Source organism: Agelaius tricolor, unplaced genomic scaffold (assembly GCF_023055355.1).
Source record: "Agelaius tricolor isolate 1412-34295 unplaced genomic scaffold, bAgeTri1.0.p SCAF_10, whole genome shotgun sequence".
NCBI classification, from domain to species: domain Eukaryota; kingdom Metazoa; phylum Chordata; class Aves; order Passeriformes; family Icteridae; genus Agelaius; species Agelaius tricolor.
In genome coordinates this window covers 6,139,589-6,156,861 of record NW_027269270.1, presented here as the reverse complement: position 1 = coordinate 6,156,861, position 17,273 = coordinate 6,139,589, and the positions used below count along the sequence as shown (strand labels likewise).

The 17,273-nt window shown below is 47.7% G+C and overlaps 1 protein-coding gene across 1 annotated transcript; it reads left to right on the top strand.

Annotated features, from left to right (window-relative positions):
* Window positions 1-4,449: 4,449 nt before the first annotated feature.
* On the top strand, window positions 4,450-5,283 carry TSSK6 (testis specific serine kinase 6). Its single transcript, XM_071434229.1, has one exon. The coding sequence runs from the start codon at window positions 4,450-4,452 to the stop codon at window positions 5,281-5,283; it is 834 nt and encodes a 277-aa protein (XP_071290330.1).
* Window positions 5,284-17,273: the final 11,990 nt, after the last annotated feature.

Below are 17,273 nucleotides of genomic sequence, written 5' to 3'. Positions count from 1 at the left end.
AATGTTCAGAGACAAGGCTGTACCTTTGACTTCGCAGGTCTTTTCGACACCAGTGCCTAAAATAACCGCCCAGATATCTTGATTTTGCAAGAAAGGATCGAGGGCAGTGACAGCAATTTAGCTCCCCAGGCAGCTTGGATTCAGTATGTTTTTCATGGGATCTGCCCCACTTTTCAGCTGCTCAGATATCACACACACCAGTGATCAGGTGCCACACTGAAGGGTTCTTGGCAATAAATGGGCAAATAACATCACTGTTGAAATGAAAGTATTTGCCAAGGGTCATTTTCTTCACTGGCTGTGCCTCTTACAAGTTGGCCTCAGCTTGGCTTGTTCCTCTTGGTACTCATACCTGGAGGTTGTAGCACAGCTCTGTAGGACTACAGAGGAATTGTGTGCAGAATTTTCACCAGCCTTCTGCACCTGCAGCACCCAAATAGATGGGAAACAGTGCTGTGAGCAGTATGCTTCTTTTCAGGCCAGCAGTCTCTCTGAAAGTACAACAAACATACTTTTAAAAGTAATAAAATCAAATACAGGATAAAACAGAAAACTTTTGTTTGCCCATTGCTGACAAGAAGCTCTTGGTAACTTCAGCATCTGCTGGGAAGAACTGTGGTTACCCTTTGTGCCATCTATAATGACTTAGTAAAGGGAAAACATTAACATTGTTTTTACTTCTTGTGCAGAAGTTTGCCCATTCCCATATGCACAGGGTGCCAAGAAATAATGTCTGGTCATGGACTTGCCACAAATTGGACACCTAGGAATTCCCTGACAGGTCCTGAACATGGCAGTCCTTGGGCAAAATTTTTCTGCTTGTATGGAAATCGAGGTATTTAAAGAAATCTCAAGGGCCCTGTGCAAGTGCAGAGGTCATGCTACACGTTGTAACTTACAGCCCCATGGCATGTATAAAGGTATAAAAATATGGTATGTCATGGCTTCTTGGACATCTGTATCCACAGGAGTTTATTTTGCTGCACTTGTGCCAGCAGGACCCATGTTAAGCTCAACAGTGTCCTCTGTCAAGTGAAATCTCTGCCCTGGAGGTGTCAGTCTGTCATCAGATCCATGGCAGGCATCTGAGGCTCTGACAGGCCTGCCCCCAGGGCTGGGGGCAATAGGCTCACAGGGAGGGGACAAGTTCCCAAAGCATGCATGATCTAATGGCCCTCCTTAGCTGCCTGGTTTGCCATATGCATCTCAGCTGGGATCTCAGCGATTGCTCTGAGGCAGTGCCCTCTCAATGACAGTCAGCAAGAGAGCAGCCCCCCCAAAAGGCACCACACAGGCATGTTAGCAGTGAAAAAATACCTATGGGTGATGCAGAAAGAAAAAAGTCCCTCCTCTATTAGAAGTCATGGCCTGTGTGTTCTTGTCCAGTCGATTGAAGGTGGTTGTACACATAAGGCCAGAGATCTCCAGCTACATTAGCTTCCCAGCAAGCTGGCTTACCTGGTGGTCCTTCAGGAGCTGACCAGGAAGAGGGATGGTCCTTCAGGAGCTGATCAGCACCTTGCCAGAGCGACTAACTTCATGCCAGGATGGTGCACAACAGTGCCACCATCCCATAACAAAATCCCTGACAGTGAGCTCCTATAATTTGTACCTCTGCAGACCAGCTCCTCCTGCTCAGATGCCACACTTTTAACAAAACAGTAATTGCTGCCTGATTTCTGATTGCTCTCATTAACAAGAGCAACGGAACAAGTGAGTTTTACAAACAGAGCTTTGATGAAAAAAATTATCTAGAAAGCACAGAAGCTTGGCACTTTTTTATATATCTTGGTAGTGAGTACACTACCAAAGTATATCAGTGTGACCTAAATATTTATACCACAGGTAGCAGTACTTGAGGTGCAGGAATTGAAAGCAAAAGAGATTTTTGGGTGCATTTTTACACCAATAAATGTTGAGCCAGCAGCCAACCAAACAAAAATTCCGTTTCTCTGAGATCTGAGGACAGCACAGAAAGCTGAGCTCAGCTGCCATTCCTCCTCCTCTGCCTGGCAGTGCCCTGCCAAACCAGCCCCTCTCCTCCCAACCTCTTGCTGCCTGCCTTTGGAGCTGTTTGCAGCAGTCCCAGCCTCGCTGCTGGCCGTGGGGCAGGAGCTCAGGGATCCACAGCAGCGATGCCTGCAGCCTCGGCAGCTCACAGAGCTGCAGCCTGGAGCATACAGGAGGGGGAGTGTTTGCTTCGGTAGCTGCTTCCTCCCTGGGAAACCAGGGCTTGCCTCCCTATCTCCTTCAAGCCTTCCCACCCCTAGGATGCTCCAGCAGCATCTGACTGCACAAGGCTTTTTCTGGGCTCCCAGGAGGGCTTACTGGGACTGAAACTGCCCACTTCAGCCAAGTTTGCAGAAAACTTTCCCAAAGTGACCTGCTCCCTCGAGCAGATGAAGAATTAGCCTCAGCACAGGACTCCTCTACATTGCTCCTTACCATTGCAACCCAATTTGTAGCTGCCACTTTGGTTTTTCCACATCGGTGTGGACACTCCCTCTTCTGGTTATGCTACTGTAGGGGCTTCAAAGGGGCTTCCCCTAAGTGAGGATTTACCTGTGGGTTTTAGGAATGTGCCTGTCATGTGACTGCCCATTCCTATTTTAAAATACATTCTGAGCATTAGCCAGGCCCCTGTACACGTCCTCCTATTCCCAGGAGCAGCAGTGTTGTTTTCCAGAGGTGCTTTGGTACTAAGTGGGGAAGGGAAGCCTGGCCTAAGCACTTCCCCCTCATAAAAATGCCCACATTGGTTCAGTTCTGTTTAGCCATCTCAAAGTTCCCAGCTCCTCTGAAAAGTCCAGCTCAGACCTCTGCTGAAGCCACTGTGGTTATGACTCAAGGGCTAAACTTGTCAGGAAATCATGTCTATCCAGCAAAATGGGTTTCTGCATCTGCCTGCTGATTGCTAGGTGGGATTTTTTTGTGTTTAGTAACATCAGTTTCTGAACAGGGACTTCTGGAAATGGCTTCTTGCTGAACCACTTCAGAAATAAGAAATCTGGGGGCATTTATTTGAAGGCCCAAACATGCCTGCTGGTACAGCCTGATGGTATTTCTGGTGGTACATGCCTGGCAACCACATTTCCATGGCATGTTGAATTCCCATACTTCCAACTGGCCTGTACAAATAACACCTGAAGTGGGAAAGTGGTTTGGTTTGGACCCACAACCTCTAAGCAGATAGAACTCGACATGGTGACTGCTTTACTTGCTCTTAGTTCAGAGTAAAGCTCCCCTGCAGCACATACAGACCCATGTCTGCAGCTTTGACCCATTTTAATTTCCTCAAAGTGACTTCAGAATACTGGCAAGATGGACTCACAAGAAAGATTTTCTTTCATCTTCAGCTGATCACCATTCCTCTTTATAACTGACTTGCAAAATGAAACATATATTCAAAACCTAAAAATAGTGTTTGGGTTGGTGTTTTGGAAGATGGGGTTTTGTGGTCCTAGGCTTCTTTGTACAGCTGGAAAGGAAATGTGGGCTCCACAGGGAGAACAGGATACTTGAGCAGCTTAAAAAACCCAGCACAAATCAGAAAAAAACAGCCAAGGATGCAGCACCTGGAAGAAGGAGCTGACACTGGCCTGAGAGACAGAGTGTGATGGGAGGGATGCCTTGCTCTGGAGTGGGTGTTGTGGCCCAGCCCAGCTGCCCTCCGCTCAATTTGACTGTTACGTTATGGCAACTAAAACTGACTATAACCTTTTAAAATCCAGGTTACAGAAGGTCTGAGAAGGATCTCAGGTCTCACTTCTCTGTAAGTCTCCAAAATATCATTTTGATAAAAACAGATAAAGAGCAATTCCAAGCTCAAGAAACAGAAAAGCTGTTTTTTCTGAAAGATGCATTTAAAGTTCCCTGTCTACTCCACAGAAGGTCAGAAAGCCTCCCTAGTAAGGTAATAGCTCTGTGCACCATCACCAAAGAAGTCAGTATTTATAGCCAGCCAAGGTAGTTCACGGTTACCGCAAGCAGAAGTCACTCCCTTGTACCACTCTGTGTAGTTTGGACTTTAATGTTAGTAATATCCCTGCACAAAACTGGTGTAGGTCTCCAAATGGGTCCCTGACCCCAGAAAACTGACATTTGAACTTTCATGCCCACAGCCCTATGCTGAGAACTCAAATGAAGAAGCTGAAAGGGTAAAAGCTCCAAAGTATCCAGCCCCAGCTGTTTTGTCCCCTGTGCAGGCATGCCAGGGGCACCCATGAGCAACGGGGACCCACCAGACGCCCGCATCACGTCCCAAAGTTCCTATGACACACAACATTCCACCCATCACAATACCCGGGTGGGGCGTGGAAGCAAGGGTTGTCATACCCGTTGTTGCAAAGGTGAGCAGCTGCCATGCAGCAGATAATACAGCCTCCCAATGCTGGGGAGCCCCAGCCCCAAGAACAGAAGCCCCAGGAAAGCCCACCGGCACCAGAGACCATGCCAAAGTCTGATGGAGGAGAGAGGATACTCAACGAGCTGGGCTACAGGCTGGGTCAGACCATAGGGGAGGGCAGCTTCTCCAAGGTGAAGGCGGCCACCTCCAGCAAACACAAGGGGCCCCTGGCCGTCAAGGTGGTGGACCGGCAGCGAGCGTCCCGAGCCGTCGTGTTCAAGTTCCTGCCCCGGGAGCTCTCCATCGTGCGCAGGATCCAGCACCCCAACATCGTGCGCGTCTACGAGCTCATCGAGGTCTGTAACAGGAAGCTCTACATCGTGATGGAGGCCATGGACACTACCCTGCTGCAGATGTTGGAGAATCTGGGAAAGCTGCCCTGCGCCCCCAATGCCCGGGACATCTTCGTGCAGGTGGTGAGGGCCGTGCGCTACCTGCACGACCGCAACCTGGTGCACCGGGACCTCAAGTGCGAGAACGTGCTGCTCTCGGCCGACGGCCGCCGCGCCAAGATCAGCGACTTCGGCTTCAGCAAGGAGCTCAAAGGGTACCCGGACCTGAGCACCACCTTCTGCGGGACGGCGGCCTTCGCCTCCCCGGAGGTGCTCATGGGCATCCCCTATGACGCCAAGAAATACGACATATGGAGCCTGGGGGTGATGCTCTACATGATGGTGGTGGGCAACGTTCCCTTTGATGATACCAACGTGCAGAGCATGCCCCAGCTGCAGAAGAAGGGGGTGATGTACCCGGAGGGGCTGCCCCCACTGCCGGAGCCCTGCCAAGCCCTCATCACCCAGCTGCTGCAGTACACCCCATCGTCCCGGCCCGGCGCGGGGCAGATAGCCAAGAACCGCTGGCTCAACGGGGACATCTGAAGGACACAGCCCTTCCTGAAGATTCTGGAAGAGCACTTTGGTGCAATAAATGAAAGAGCATTTCTATGGTTTGTCGACTGTTTTGAGGCCCAGGGGTGCCTGTGTGTGGAGCTGATGGAACTTCAGGCACCAGCAAGGCCGTGTGCTCTCAGGAGGTGGTCAGATCCCAAAACAGCAGAGGCAGCCTGCTGCAGGCTGGGTTTCAAGACACAGCAGCCAGGCAGAGCTGCCAGGGCAGGGTGGTGAGGTGCTGCAGCACAGCCCATCATGGTACCTGCTCCCTAGAGCACCAAAACTCTGGCACAGCCACCCCAGTCTGCTCCTCCCCACCCTCTGCTGCTGAATGAACAGGGACTATGGGAGGAAAGCTGCTCTCACAGGGGTCTTGGCTTCTTCTCAGCCTTGTTCACCACCAAACTGTATTTGAGCAGGTAGGAGGGGAGAATCAGTGGTCCTACAAATCACTGCTGCAGAGAAAATGTCACATTTTTTGTGTGCCACTATTTCAAGTCCACAGTGACACTCACAGCCCAAAATCACCCTAGGATTTTTGCAGGCAGCTGGACAGCATCACCCAGCCAAAAGTTTTGGTGTGGCTTTGAGATCCCCTTACATGGAACACCTTTCAGATATTTATTCCTAGCTATATTTGAAATGTCTGCCAAAAGATACTTGATGAGAAATGCTACTGGCCATGGAGAACTTGAAAGGGAAAACTGATAAAAGTATAAAGGAGAACCCACTTTGTAAACTCCTGCTGTCCAACTTCAATGCAAAAAATTACCAATTACTCTTAATACAACACCCAAAATCTTCTATGTATCCTTATGGGCAAGTCCCATTTTAAAGGGGAGCTAATTAAAGGTAGGAGCTGGCATCTGAAATGTGCTTTCATGAGATATTTCAACCCATTCTAAAAACCATCTCCAGCTTCCAGGGAGTGAAGTCTAAGAGGAAATGTCCAGTTGGGTGGTTTGATGGTGATGGTGCCTCATGAGCTGACCCAGCACAGGCCTGGCAGCACAGCCCGGGGCCAGGCCATGTCTGACATGGACAAACCAGTGCACGTGGTTCTGCTGGGGGAGGTGGAAACACCTTTCCCAAAGCAAACATTTTGGGTCTATTAAAAGCAGTAGTTTAAGTAGAACAAGATGTGGCAGCAGAGCCAGCCCAAGGCTTTTCAGCATGCAGGCTACAGGGAATTTTGCCATCCCCAGAATGAAGCTTTATTTTGTTCTTCTCACAGCTGCAAAATAAAACTTGCAGCAGCCAAGTCTAAAGTAGACAGAGTAATGGGATACAAAGGGTGTCCAGGGCTGTGGAAGCAGGCTTGGGAAGGATCAGGAAGGGGCTAGAAAAGAAGGGGAGGTGTCAAAAGGATGTGGGAAGCAAGGAGGTGGACTTCAGGGTAGTGAAATTTTCAGCAAGGCTCAATTCTTTTTCTACTCCCTTCCAGCCACCCTGTCAGTCTCATCCCAATCCATACCCCAGGACCTCCAAGTACCTGTCCACCTCCATCTACTGCCTCACTCCAGCCTTGCTTGCCTGCAGGTATTTCCTCACAACCTGGGAGGCATAAACCTGGCCTCTGCTGCACAGCCTCTCCTTTTGTTCCATCTCAGTCTTCTTTCCTTAAAGAACACAGTGGGAGTCGTTCTAAAATCCAGACCCTATTAATCTCCCCTCAGCACCACATTCTCCTAAATGGTTGCATCTGTTGAGGACACCAGCTGGGACAGATGACTAATGTTTTGTGAGGCTGCACCCCCTTGGGTGGCTTGGGAAAGCAGCTGGGGTTCAAGGGGGGAGAGATTTGAAGGAGCCACAGGAGGCTCCGGGCTGCCCGTGGCCCTCGCCCTCTGCAGACAGATGGTGATCTCCCAGGGCCAGCACTAATGACCTCAGAGCAGTCCCCAGGCTGCAAAAATAGTCCATTACACGTCTAATTATGCAAATTAAAAATAAAAATCACAATTAAAGACCCTGAGCCAATTCTTATCTAATTTGCACCAGTGGGATATCAGTTTTGAAGGAGAGCAGGAGCAGAGGCTTTGAGCAGGATGAGGCAGAGGCTCATGCCTCTGCCAGCACCCCTCCCCTCCAGAGGCCTCTGCATGTGCTCAGCCTGATGCTTCCCTAAGCTTATTTCATCCTCAGGAGGGTAGAAATTTTTTAACCTTTAACTTTTTTAACCTTCCTGGGAGGTGCACAGTTGATGGAAGTGCCCCTTCCCTGACTGCTAGCAGCTGAGTCCCACTATCCTGGCCACGAAGCACAGAGCCCTGTGTTTGTGGGACAGCCCTTGGAGTCAGAACAAGCATGTTCTAGGCACACTGACTTACCAATATCCCTGTGTTTATGGGACAGCCCTTGGAGTCAGAACAAGCATGTTCTAGGCACACTGGCTCACCAATATCCTGATCAGCCCCAGCAGACTCCTCCTGCAGTGTGACTCTGTCCTGCCCAGGCTGTGTAGAACATACTGGTGCAGTGCAATCTGGAAATGAAAGGATGTCATACCAGCACCAAATAAATAACTTTCCATGGGGAACCTGACCACCAAGCAATCTACACAAGTAACTATGTGCTATTTAATCCTCCTCCAAGGTTGAGGAGGTAAATGTCAGGGCCTGTATGAGGCAGCTGTGTGCTGTGGCAGCACCTGGCTCCTTGCATGGTGTGAGCATTACCCCATCCACAGCCCTCCTGCTGGCTGCCATGGTGCCCTGTGTCACTGACAGGCTCACTGAAAGATCTTTCAGATTTTTAGACATGTGAATTGAAATCAACTAGAGGAACTCTTAAAAGGACATTCAGCAGAATAGAGTCTTTAGTGTTTTCTTGAGATCATCTTGAAGCAATTTTACCCCATTTAAACTTAAAAGAGCATTATAAATTTCAAAGACATGTTCCAGACCTTTAGTATAACTCTCCTCCCACTGCTCTTTTGTCCATATGCTGCATCACTTTGCTTAAAATACAGCCTTTATTTCAGGCAAATGAAAGGAAGGGAGGTAATTCACTGCACCCTGACATTAAAGCTCTCTTTTCAGCTAAGCAAAATTTGCTTTCAAGATTTTAGGCCATGGCTGATATGTCTGATAAGCTTCAGGACTCAGCTACTTGAAAGTCTACACATTACCCACCTCTGGAGATAAGTACATTCATGAATTGTGGGAAATCACTGCCAGGTAATCAAACACCTCAGGTACTCCTGCCCCAGCTCAGGGCTGGCTCTCCCAGGGCTCTCCATCTGTGCCTGCAGCCAAGCCAGGCTCCCAGTGACTGCTCCAATTACCCCAGCCCAGGCAGCAGTGGCAGTCAGGCAGGAGCTGTACCTGCATGACCCGGCCTCCCTGCAGAGACAAAGCTTCCAACAGGCAACTGAGCCAGCTCAGCCCTGCTTGAATACATTAACCTTTCCAGAATTGCAGCCTTCAGTGCCAGCAGCCTTTTCTCCAGTGACCTGGAATCCTCCTGGCTCTGTTCTAGAGCCTGCTGCACTAAGTTATGGGTCTCCATGACTTTGTGTCAACCCTTCTTCAGCTGAACATCTTCCTCATCCTCTCTGTTCATCATCTCTGCAGGTCTCTACACTTAGTTGTCTGCCAGAAGAGCTATGGAGGGAGAATTTCCTGTCTTGAGCCTTTTGGTTATATCAAGCATAATTTAAAAAAGCTAACAAGAGGTTCTCACCAAAAACAGGATCCGGGGTGTCTTTGCACACATAACTTTCCTTGCAAACAAGAAACTTTCTATTAATAATAATTTCATTTTCACAGCACCTAGCAAACATTAATCCTTGCTCTTGCACCAAATGGTAATTATTCTCCCTGTGTTACAGTGCACAGGCTAAGGGGCTTACCTCAGGCCAAAGAGATTTCATTTCACATTACAGTTCAAAAGTTCCCTCTGGCCAGATCATGACTCTGTCTTCAAGCAATAATAAATTCAACAATACTTGATGGTCTGGAAAGACATATGATTTTCCTCTCCAAAACTGCTTCCAGATCAACTTCATTTTATATTGTAAATGAATGAAAGGAAATAGACTACAAACACAGATGGGTGGAGCTTCTTTTCCACGTTCTGAGTAAGGGATCCAAATTTCCTAACTGCATTTAACAGCCCTTTTGAAGAGCCAGGGAGGCACCTTCAGGATGTAACACGGGCACAGGTGGCCCTCAGCTGGGGCATCTCAGTCCTTGGAAGTTTCCAAGGGCCTGGAACAGGGCAAAGTCCCTGATGTGGTCTCAGAGTTGGCCCTGCCTTGAGCAGCACACTGGGCTGGAGATCTCCAGCCTGCCGTCCTGCAGGAATTACCCTGTGATCCCACAAACACACAATTTTTTTGTGATACAAGATCACAACTATATTTTGTTTCAGAGAGACACAGACCTCTCCATGAGTTTGACTGCAAGGGTGATAAATAACTGTATTTTCTAGACCCATTAAAAAATGAGACAGCAAGCAGTGCCTCCATCTGCTCATTACATTTTGGATATTACTGCTCTTACGGGAGGCAACATGACATAGGGACCTGAGCATGGCTGTTAGGTGAAGTTAAAGAGCCCCACAAAGGTGGGCGGGGTGTCTGTGCTCCTTCATTCCTTTTCACATTATTATCAGCCACAGCAGCAACCAGCAGATTCCCTGGAAGACATTTGTGGCGTTATTTCTTCCCCTCAGCTGGCAGATGCTCATTATATTATAAATGTCACAGGAGCCCTATTGGGACAGATCCTGGGTACAGTTGTCATATTTTTATTGATCATGTCTTCCTCAGAAGGTCTCACTTCATAAATCAGAGGCACCCTGGTCACAGGAGGGAACCTTTTCTTGGATTGTGCAATCTCTAGGTGTCCTCACAAGCAGCAGAGAGTGAGACACCACAGGAATGTTTGCCTCATGCCTTACCGAGAATCACAGAAGCATTTCTGAGCAGCACAGCTCTGTGTGCTTTACAATACAAGTGATACTTGAGGGGAAAACAGAAAAAAATAAATAAAAGGAAACTAATTAAATGCCTCTCAGCAGACCCATTTAACAGCAACAATGGGACAAGGTCAATGGCCACAGCGTCAGCAGGGTCACCTGGCCAGTGACAGGGTCACAGAACACCTTGTACCCTCACAGGAATATATTTACAGAGAAGCTGGATCTCACCAAATGCTCAGAGCTCTCAAGTCCCACTAAACTATTTTAAAATAAATAGTAGCTGAAGGAACTGAGCCCCTCCAGACAAGCCCTTCAGAAATCCCTGACCATTCCTCCTCCATATGGGCACTTAGATTATTCTCCATGTACTGCAGCAACCTGCTGGAATTGTAACTGGCAGCATTGTTTCATCAGAATACTCTGCACAGCATTGTCCTGTCATTACATTCTCTGCAGAAACATGGCATTTCCATTAAAAACTTCATTAAAAATACATATGGAGCCTTCACTGCAGCTGGCTTTAGTGCTACCTCAGACCTTGGCATGCCAGCCTGAAGGCTGGTAAGATGTTGGAGCTCCTCCACGAGTACATGGCAGGATTTGGTGGGTGGAGGCAAACTGGAGTTTGCCAAGAGGAGACACAGGATCTGTGCAGCACATGGGCTGCTACCTCCTCCTGGCTGAGCAGCAACCAGCCCAGGGGACACCGGCAGACCAGACAACATTCTCATTAATTACAAGCAAAAAAAAAACCCCAAAATACACATTATTGTCTCAAAAATAATGATAATCCTTGGCTTCTTGTTTGCATGTTCATTAGCATGTTAATAGGATACCTATTATGGAAGGGCTAAACCATGCAGTCATGCCCATATGCACCCAGTCATTTATTACAAAAACAGCTTCCCTTCTATTCGACATATTTCTCCCTGTCCAGAAAATGGTTCAAGCTGCACCATCTGGGGCAAGCTGTAATTGATGAATACATCTTGAGGAAAGCAATTTTGCTTTCTGTGCATTACACAGCCAATTATCTTTTCCAATATCAAGAGTTCTATTTACTTACTGTTGACGGAGCCAGGGAATTGCTGGAAGGACCCCCGGGAGGGTTGCACCTACTTAGCAAGCTTCACATAAAAACACACCAGTCTTCAAATAAACAGGGGGAGAAATGTCAAAAGTGAGTCCCAACAATCAACAGATCCACAAACCCCTATGTCCATGTGGAAGAAAACTACTGCTGGTGAAGGAAGCACCCAGGGTGGCCCAGACCCAGGCAGGGACAGAGCTCCTGAGCCCAAGAAGGGAGGATAGGGAGTGATGGGCAGACTGGGACAGCAGTGGTGGCACAGGGCTCAGCCAGCCTGGGCAAGCAGCACAGTCACTTAGGTACTTCTTGAGCTGATCACACAGTAATTTCTGACTCGGCAGCACGGTTAACTATGAAGATGTGAGTGCAAGACTTTACTCATGGCAGGTAACTATCCAGGAGAAAACTACAGCAGAGACTGTAGCCTTTCCTGCAGCCATCATCTTCTGCATTTCATCTTTGTGGCAGAAAAAGCACAGCCAGTTTTCTGTCTTTTGTTAGACTATTTCAGGCAGTGCCTGGGAGGAGAGAGTCATGGAGAGAACTGTGCTGGTGGTTTTGGGACAGAGCAGCAGTCTGTCAGCAGATTAAATCTTTTGAAAATGCTATTCTCAACACATCATGCAGGATCTAAACTTCAGACCAACAGCTCAGCACAAACTTAATTTCATTGCGAAACTGGAGCCTTTCATATTTTGGCTATAACGCTCCTAAAACATTTGTGTTTTTCATTGCACCCTGCTCCATTTCTTTGGTTTTACTCTACCCCTGAATTTTCTGCACGCCTCAGATTTTTATGTGGGGGAGGAATAGTTCCACTGCAAATGCTTCACTTACAAAGCTCCACAGCCCCACAGCAGTCAGGGAGGGCACAAAAATGGGCATCAGCTGGTGACCTGCCTGACAGCAGGGGAGCAGCAGAGGTCTGGGTGAGCAGGCTGGTGGGTGAGTGGAATATTCCATTGAACAAAAAGCATCAGAGAAGACTTTGGCACATAGGGTCAGGACTTTAACTGAATCCACGTGTTAAAATGCTGATGGCCTCAGTTATGAGCTCTGCTGGAAGTCCAAACATTGCCAGACTCCAGAATGAATGGTCAGATAAAACAAATTACTATGTTGAGCTATGGTCAAAATCATCACCCACAAAAAGATCATCACAATGCATCACTTAGGTGAGCCCATATTTGCAAGACCTTCCCCTAAATATATTGGCATGAAAAATTTTAACTCTATGTCCCTGCAGATCTGCAATTTATGCCAGAACAGGATCTATAGCTAATTCCAGTATCAGAGAAATAGATAAATCAGCACACAGAAGGGTAGTTTTGGTGACATTTTTTCAGTAGTAGACAGACTCGAGTCACTTGTTTGTATTTAGCATCCATCAAATGATAAGGACTGTTGTTGGCTAGCAAAGCACACACTGTCTCACTCTGGGCGCTCCAAACTTTTCCACATCTTGTCACTACCCATGGCTTTTATCACCTCTGCCACCAGAAATGGAATTCACTACTGCAGCATAAGCAGCCTGTGGCAAATCTCCTCTCACCACCAAAAACCCCATTTCCACTAATTAAACTACCAAGTTCTCAAGAGGGACCTGCCCTCACCAAGGACTCCTGGGGCACTCACTGACCTCAAGCCTCCTCCTTCAGGGATACACAGAGCACCAAACCCTGGCATGGTGGCTGCCCCTGGTTGCCCATGCACTGAGGATGGAAGGTCAGGATTGTGCCTTGTGGTGCCACAAGTGGACTAATGGGAAAGGAATCAACGATGGCATAGGCCAGGAGAGGACTGCTGCTGGCCAGCATGGGCTGTTGTGGTGAGGATTTCAGCAATAGGTGTCCTGTGAGCCAGATTTCCCAGCAGTTTAAGAAAAACGTTCTACAAAGACAAACCTGCCACAACCCACGACACCAGGGAGCAAACGATGAGGTTCATGGAGTGTAGGAGGCTGGTGATCAGTTCAGCTGCTGCTGGGGAGGCTGGAAGCGTGGCTGCCTGGAGCTCGAAAGAAGAGGAAGGGTCATAAGGAAAAAGCCCAAAGACCCATGGAAAGTTGAAGAACATAGACACACAGAAAAAGAGCACATGGTGTCCAAAGAAAGTTCAACAACTTTCCCAGCTTATTGGATTGTGGGAACTTTGCTTTTCCAGGGAATAACTATGCTATTTTCAGCATTTTTATTATTCAATTTGTCACAGGCTGTCTCAGGAGACTATCAACAATCAGTTTCAAGCAGCATCTGACCACAAACACTTCTCCACATGTGATTTAGAACATCTGGAACTAAGAAGACAGCTTTCAAAGCGTGCCAGCACTGTGCTGCCTCTCCACATTTCTTCTCCTTCCTTCCATCTTCACACCATTGTCAGACTGTGCATAGAAAGCAGGCTGGAGAAGCCAAATGTGGAGCCTGACAGCGCAGCATTGCCTGTGTTTGCCATGAGCACGTGGGGAGAGCGGGCACCGCCTGCTTTGAAGAAGGGCACAGTCAGGGACTGCTGGTGGCACATTCCCCGCATCGCTGAGCTGCTTTGGTTTAAACTTCACATTCCCTAGGGACAGGAGATGTGATCCTTGGTCTGGAGGCAGGCCAGTCTGAGGGCTCGTGCCAAAGCTTGCACACTGGATATTGCATGCACAGAGCTGAAAAGGAGGCGCGTGCTTTGCTCCATGCCAGCTGTACACACCAGCTCTCTGATTAGCACAATGATTTCCTTGGAAACCCAGAGCAACCTTTCCACCAGAGCTGTCTGGCAGGTAAATGGTAAATTAGCAAAGCAGTCCTTCAGCAAGCCTGAGGAGGGAATGGGAACATATGAAAAAGGAATCCAGGGAAATAGCAGAGGAAATGACATTATGATCCCAGCTGGAAGCTCTGCAATGAGCTGCTCGGTGTCCACACAGCAAACCTACATGAGAACGGGGAGAGGTTCTGGCCCCCGCAAAGCCGATGAGAATTTTACCATCATCTGGGAGGGGGAAGGTTTCATACAGCCATTAATTCTGTGTTCATCCCTAATTTCCCTGAGTGACCCAGGCGGATGCGGTGCAATGGCACAGTGGGCTGCACTCACCGCCTGCTGCCCTGCATGTCTGGCCTCCCTGCGTGGCTGCCAAGTGCTGGGCTCATTAGCACATGTGCCCTGCTGCTCCCAGCACTGCCCAGCCAGTGCTGTGCAACCCCAGGTCGGGTTTGTAACAAAGTCAGCACCAGGGCACAGAGAGACACTGAACTGTGCTTTGAGATAGTGACATTGCAGCGGGATCTGTATCTACCGCTTCCTCTCCTTTCTATGTTTTCAAAGAAAACATAGAAAAATGGTAAAATTCTGGGATGTCTGTCTTAAGTCAGAAAATCTGGGATTTTGACACACAGTGTCTTCTAAGAGAACTTATGAAGTGCCATGGCTGCAGAAAGCACAACTGCTATCCCAGTGCATGGCTATGTATCATGCCCAAGCGGGAGTCACAGATCCCATGTCCTGTCCCCTGTCCCACCCTGCACAGGGACCTGTGTCCCTCAGGGAGCTCCTGTCACAGGGTCACTTCTCAGCCCTTGCAGCCCACGGTCCTGGCTCACTGAAGGGCCCAGGAAGGGCCAGACCATGGTGCTGCAGTGGCAGGGAACGTGCTGGATCAGCTCATATTGAAATGTGAAACCGCAGCCTCAGTCTTACTTTTCCAGCCATTTCTAGTCAAGAAATAGCTATAAATACAAATCTTACTTCTAGTTGCTAGGATCGATTTTGTTTCATTTTATTCCAAAGACTGAGAATGGTTTTCAACTCCATTAATAGCCAGTTCACTCAAAAAAGAAACTAAAATGTGTAAACCTACCTTTTCTTCATGAGAAAAAAGATGTATCCTTAAAGCCACAGTGACCTTTATGCCATATTGCAAGCACAACAATCCAAAAAATGAAGAACAAAGACACTTGACTTGAAGTATGGTTTCCACAAGAGCCCAATCTTCAAGGAACAACATGACAATATCCCTTAGGTGGTGAGAAGTGGCATCCAGTGGATGTGCCAGGTAGAAGATGTCCACATTCCCCCCCATTTTCATTCCTTTGAAGCATGTATGTTCACACACTCCAGCTGAGGACACCAAAAGCAGTTTCCCAGGAACTCAGGGACAGCATTTCCTCAGTGCTGCGCCGCCACCAAACATATTTCCCACTCATTCAGGTTGCTGTTGGCATTGAACCGAGCGGTGACACACTCCAAAAGATCCTGCCAGACCTCACAAGCTCCCTGTGAGGCACCAGTCCTGATTTGTGGGTTTTGGAGCCCAGGTCCTCAAGACTGAAGAGCCAAAGCAGCTAAACCCTGGTGGCTGCAGTTCAGCAGTCACTGAAAGCTCATGATGCCTGGCAGCTCATACACCTTTTCCAAGTGCCTCTTACCCATTCCCTGCTTTGGATTTGTTTTTCTTTCTGAGAGAATTTCATGCCCCTCCTTACAACAGATTCTAGAAAATTCCGTGCAAGTACAACCAACACCCTAGAGAAACAGGAAGACCTCTTGAGCAGGGCACACTGGGGCAATGTGAGGGAAGGAATATCTGGGAGTGCAAAACATGAGGAGAAAGCCACAAAGACAAGGGAAGCCTCCAAATAACACCATGGATCAGGGCTAGCACAGTAAGCAAAAATAGATCAAATCTAGTTTTGTTTCCACCCTGGCTGGATGTAGCATCCCAGGGTCTGAGAGCTGGAAAGATGCTCTCCTCTCTTTGAAAAGATTTTCCTCACCCTCTTTGTACAGAAAAACCTGAAGATGGTCACATTGGACAGGGCTCTGAGCAATCTCATGTAGTTCAAGTCCTGCTCATCAAAGCAGGGATTGGACTAGAGATCTTTAATGGCCCTTCCAACTCAGACTGTTCCATGATTCTGCAGGACTGAAACTTGAAGCATGGAATGGCTCACAGTCCCCATTCTCCTTTTCCAGTTTGTTCTCTTGTTGTTTTGTTTGTTTTACCCTGAGAAATCCTGCCTCCTCACCAGCAGGAAGAAAACCACACAGGTAGGACCAACTCTACATCCCTGGAGCCAATCACACGCAGGACAGCAGGTCATATCAACATTTCTAAATAGTGCTCAAATCAAGGGTCAAGGAGAACAACTCTGTGCTCCTAGTGGGCTGATTATGAACTGGAAACATTCCTACACTTATGTTGCCATAGGTTTGCTGTCTGTTTAGAACAAATGCCTTTTTTCTTTAAAGAAAAAAAATTATTTCTGATAATCATCCCCAGAGCAGTTCATGAAGACTCAGGAACCTGCCATCACAAGGCCACAATCCCCATATGATATTAAGAAGTTTGTGATGTTATGAAAATTTAGGATCTTCCACTGCAAGGTCAGCCACAACTTTGGGACTTTATTTTTAATTACAATCAATAGCTTATGGGGGAATCATTTACATAGAATTGCTTTGAACACCTCCAGTTTAAGTCTCCATGTTTAAACTTATGCCAAAATCCCTTCCCATAGCTATACAGCATACTAGCAACTAAAGAGATACCTGAGTGTATTCACAGCTATTTAACGCTCCTTTGCATCAGTTTAAAATGAGTTCCCTCCTTTTGGCATCACAGTTTGAAACTGCCTGTTTGATATTCTGATGGATTCATTTTTTCCAGCTAGGAGAAGCATGCACAGCAACCTCGAAGGCTTCGTGCAGTGAATTAAACCAGCAGAGACTCATCACAGCATCACTTGGAGGAGATCTCTCCTCTAACAGGAAGAGACAGAGCACATAGCAACAGCAGCTTTTCATGTTTCAGGCTTCAGGTTTGCTTTTTGTCAGAGTTTTGGGAAATACTGGTGATACCACACAGCTAACAAGGTAACTTGAGAGGGAAGAAAGCTTCTCTCATTAAAAACAGCTCTTGGAAGGGAAATAAAACATTTCCTGTATGTTCAGCTGCAACCAAGGTGCCAAG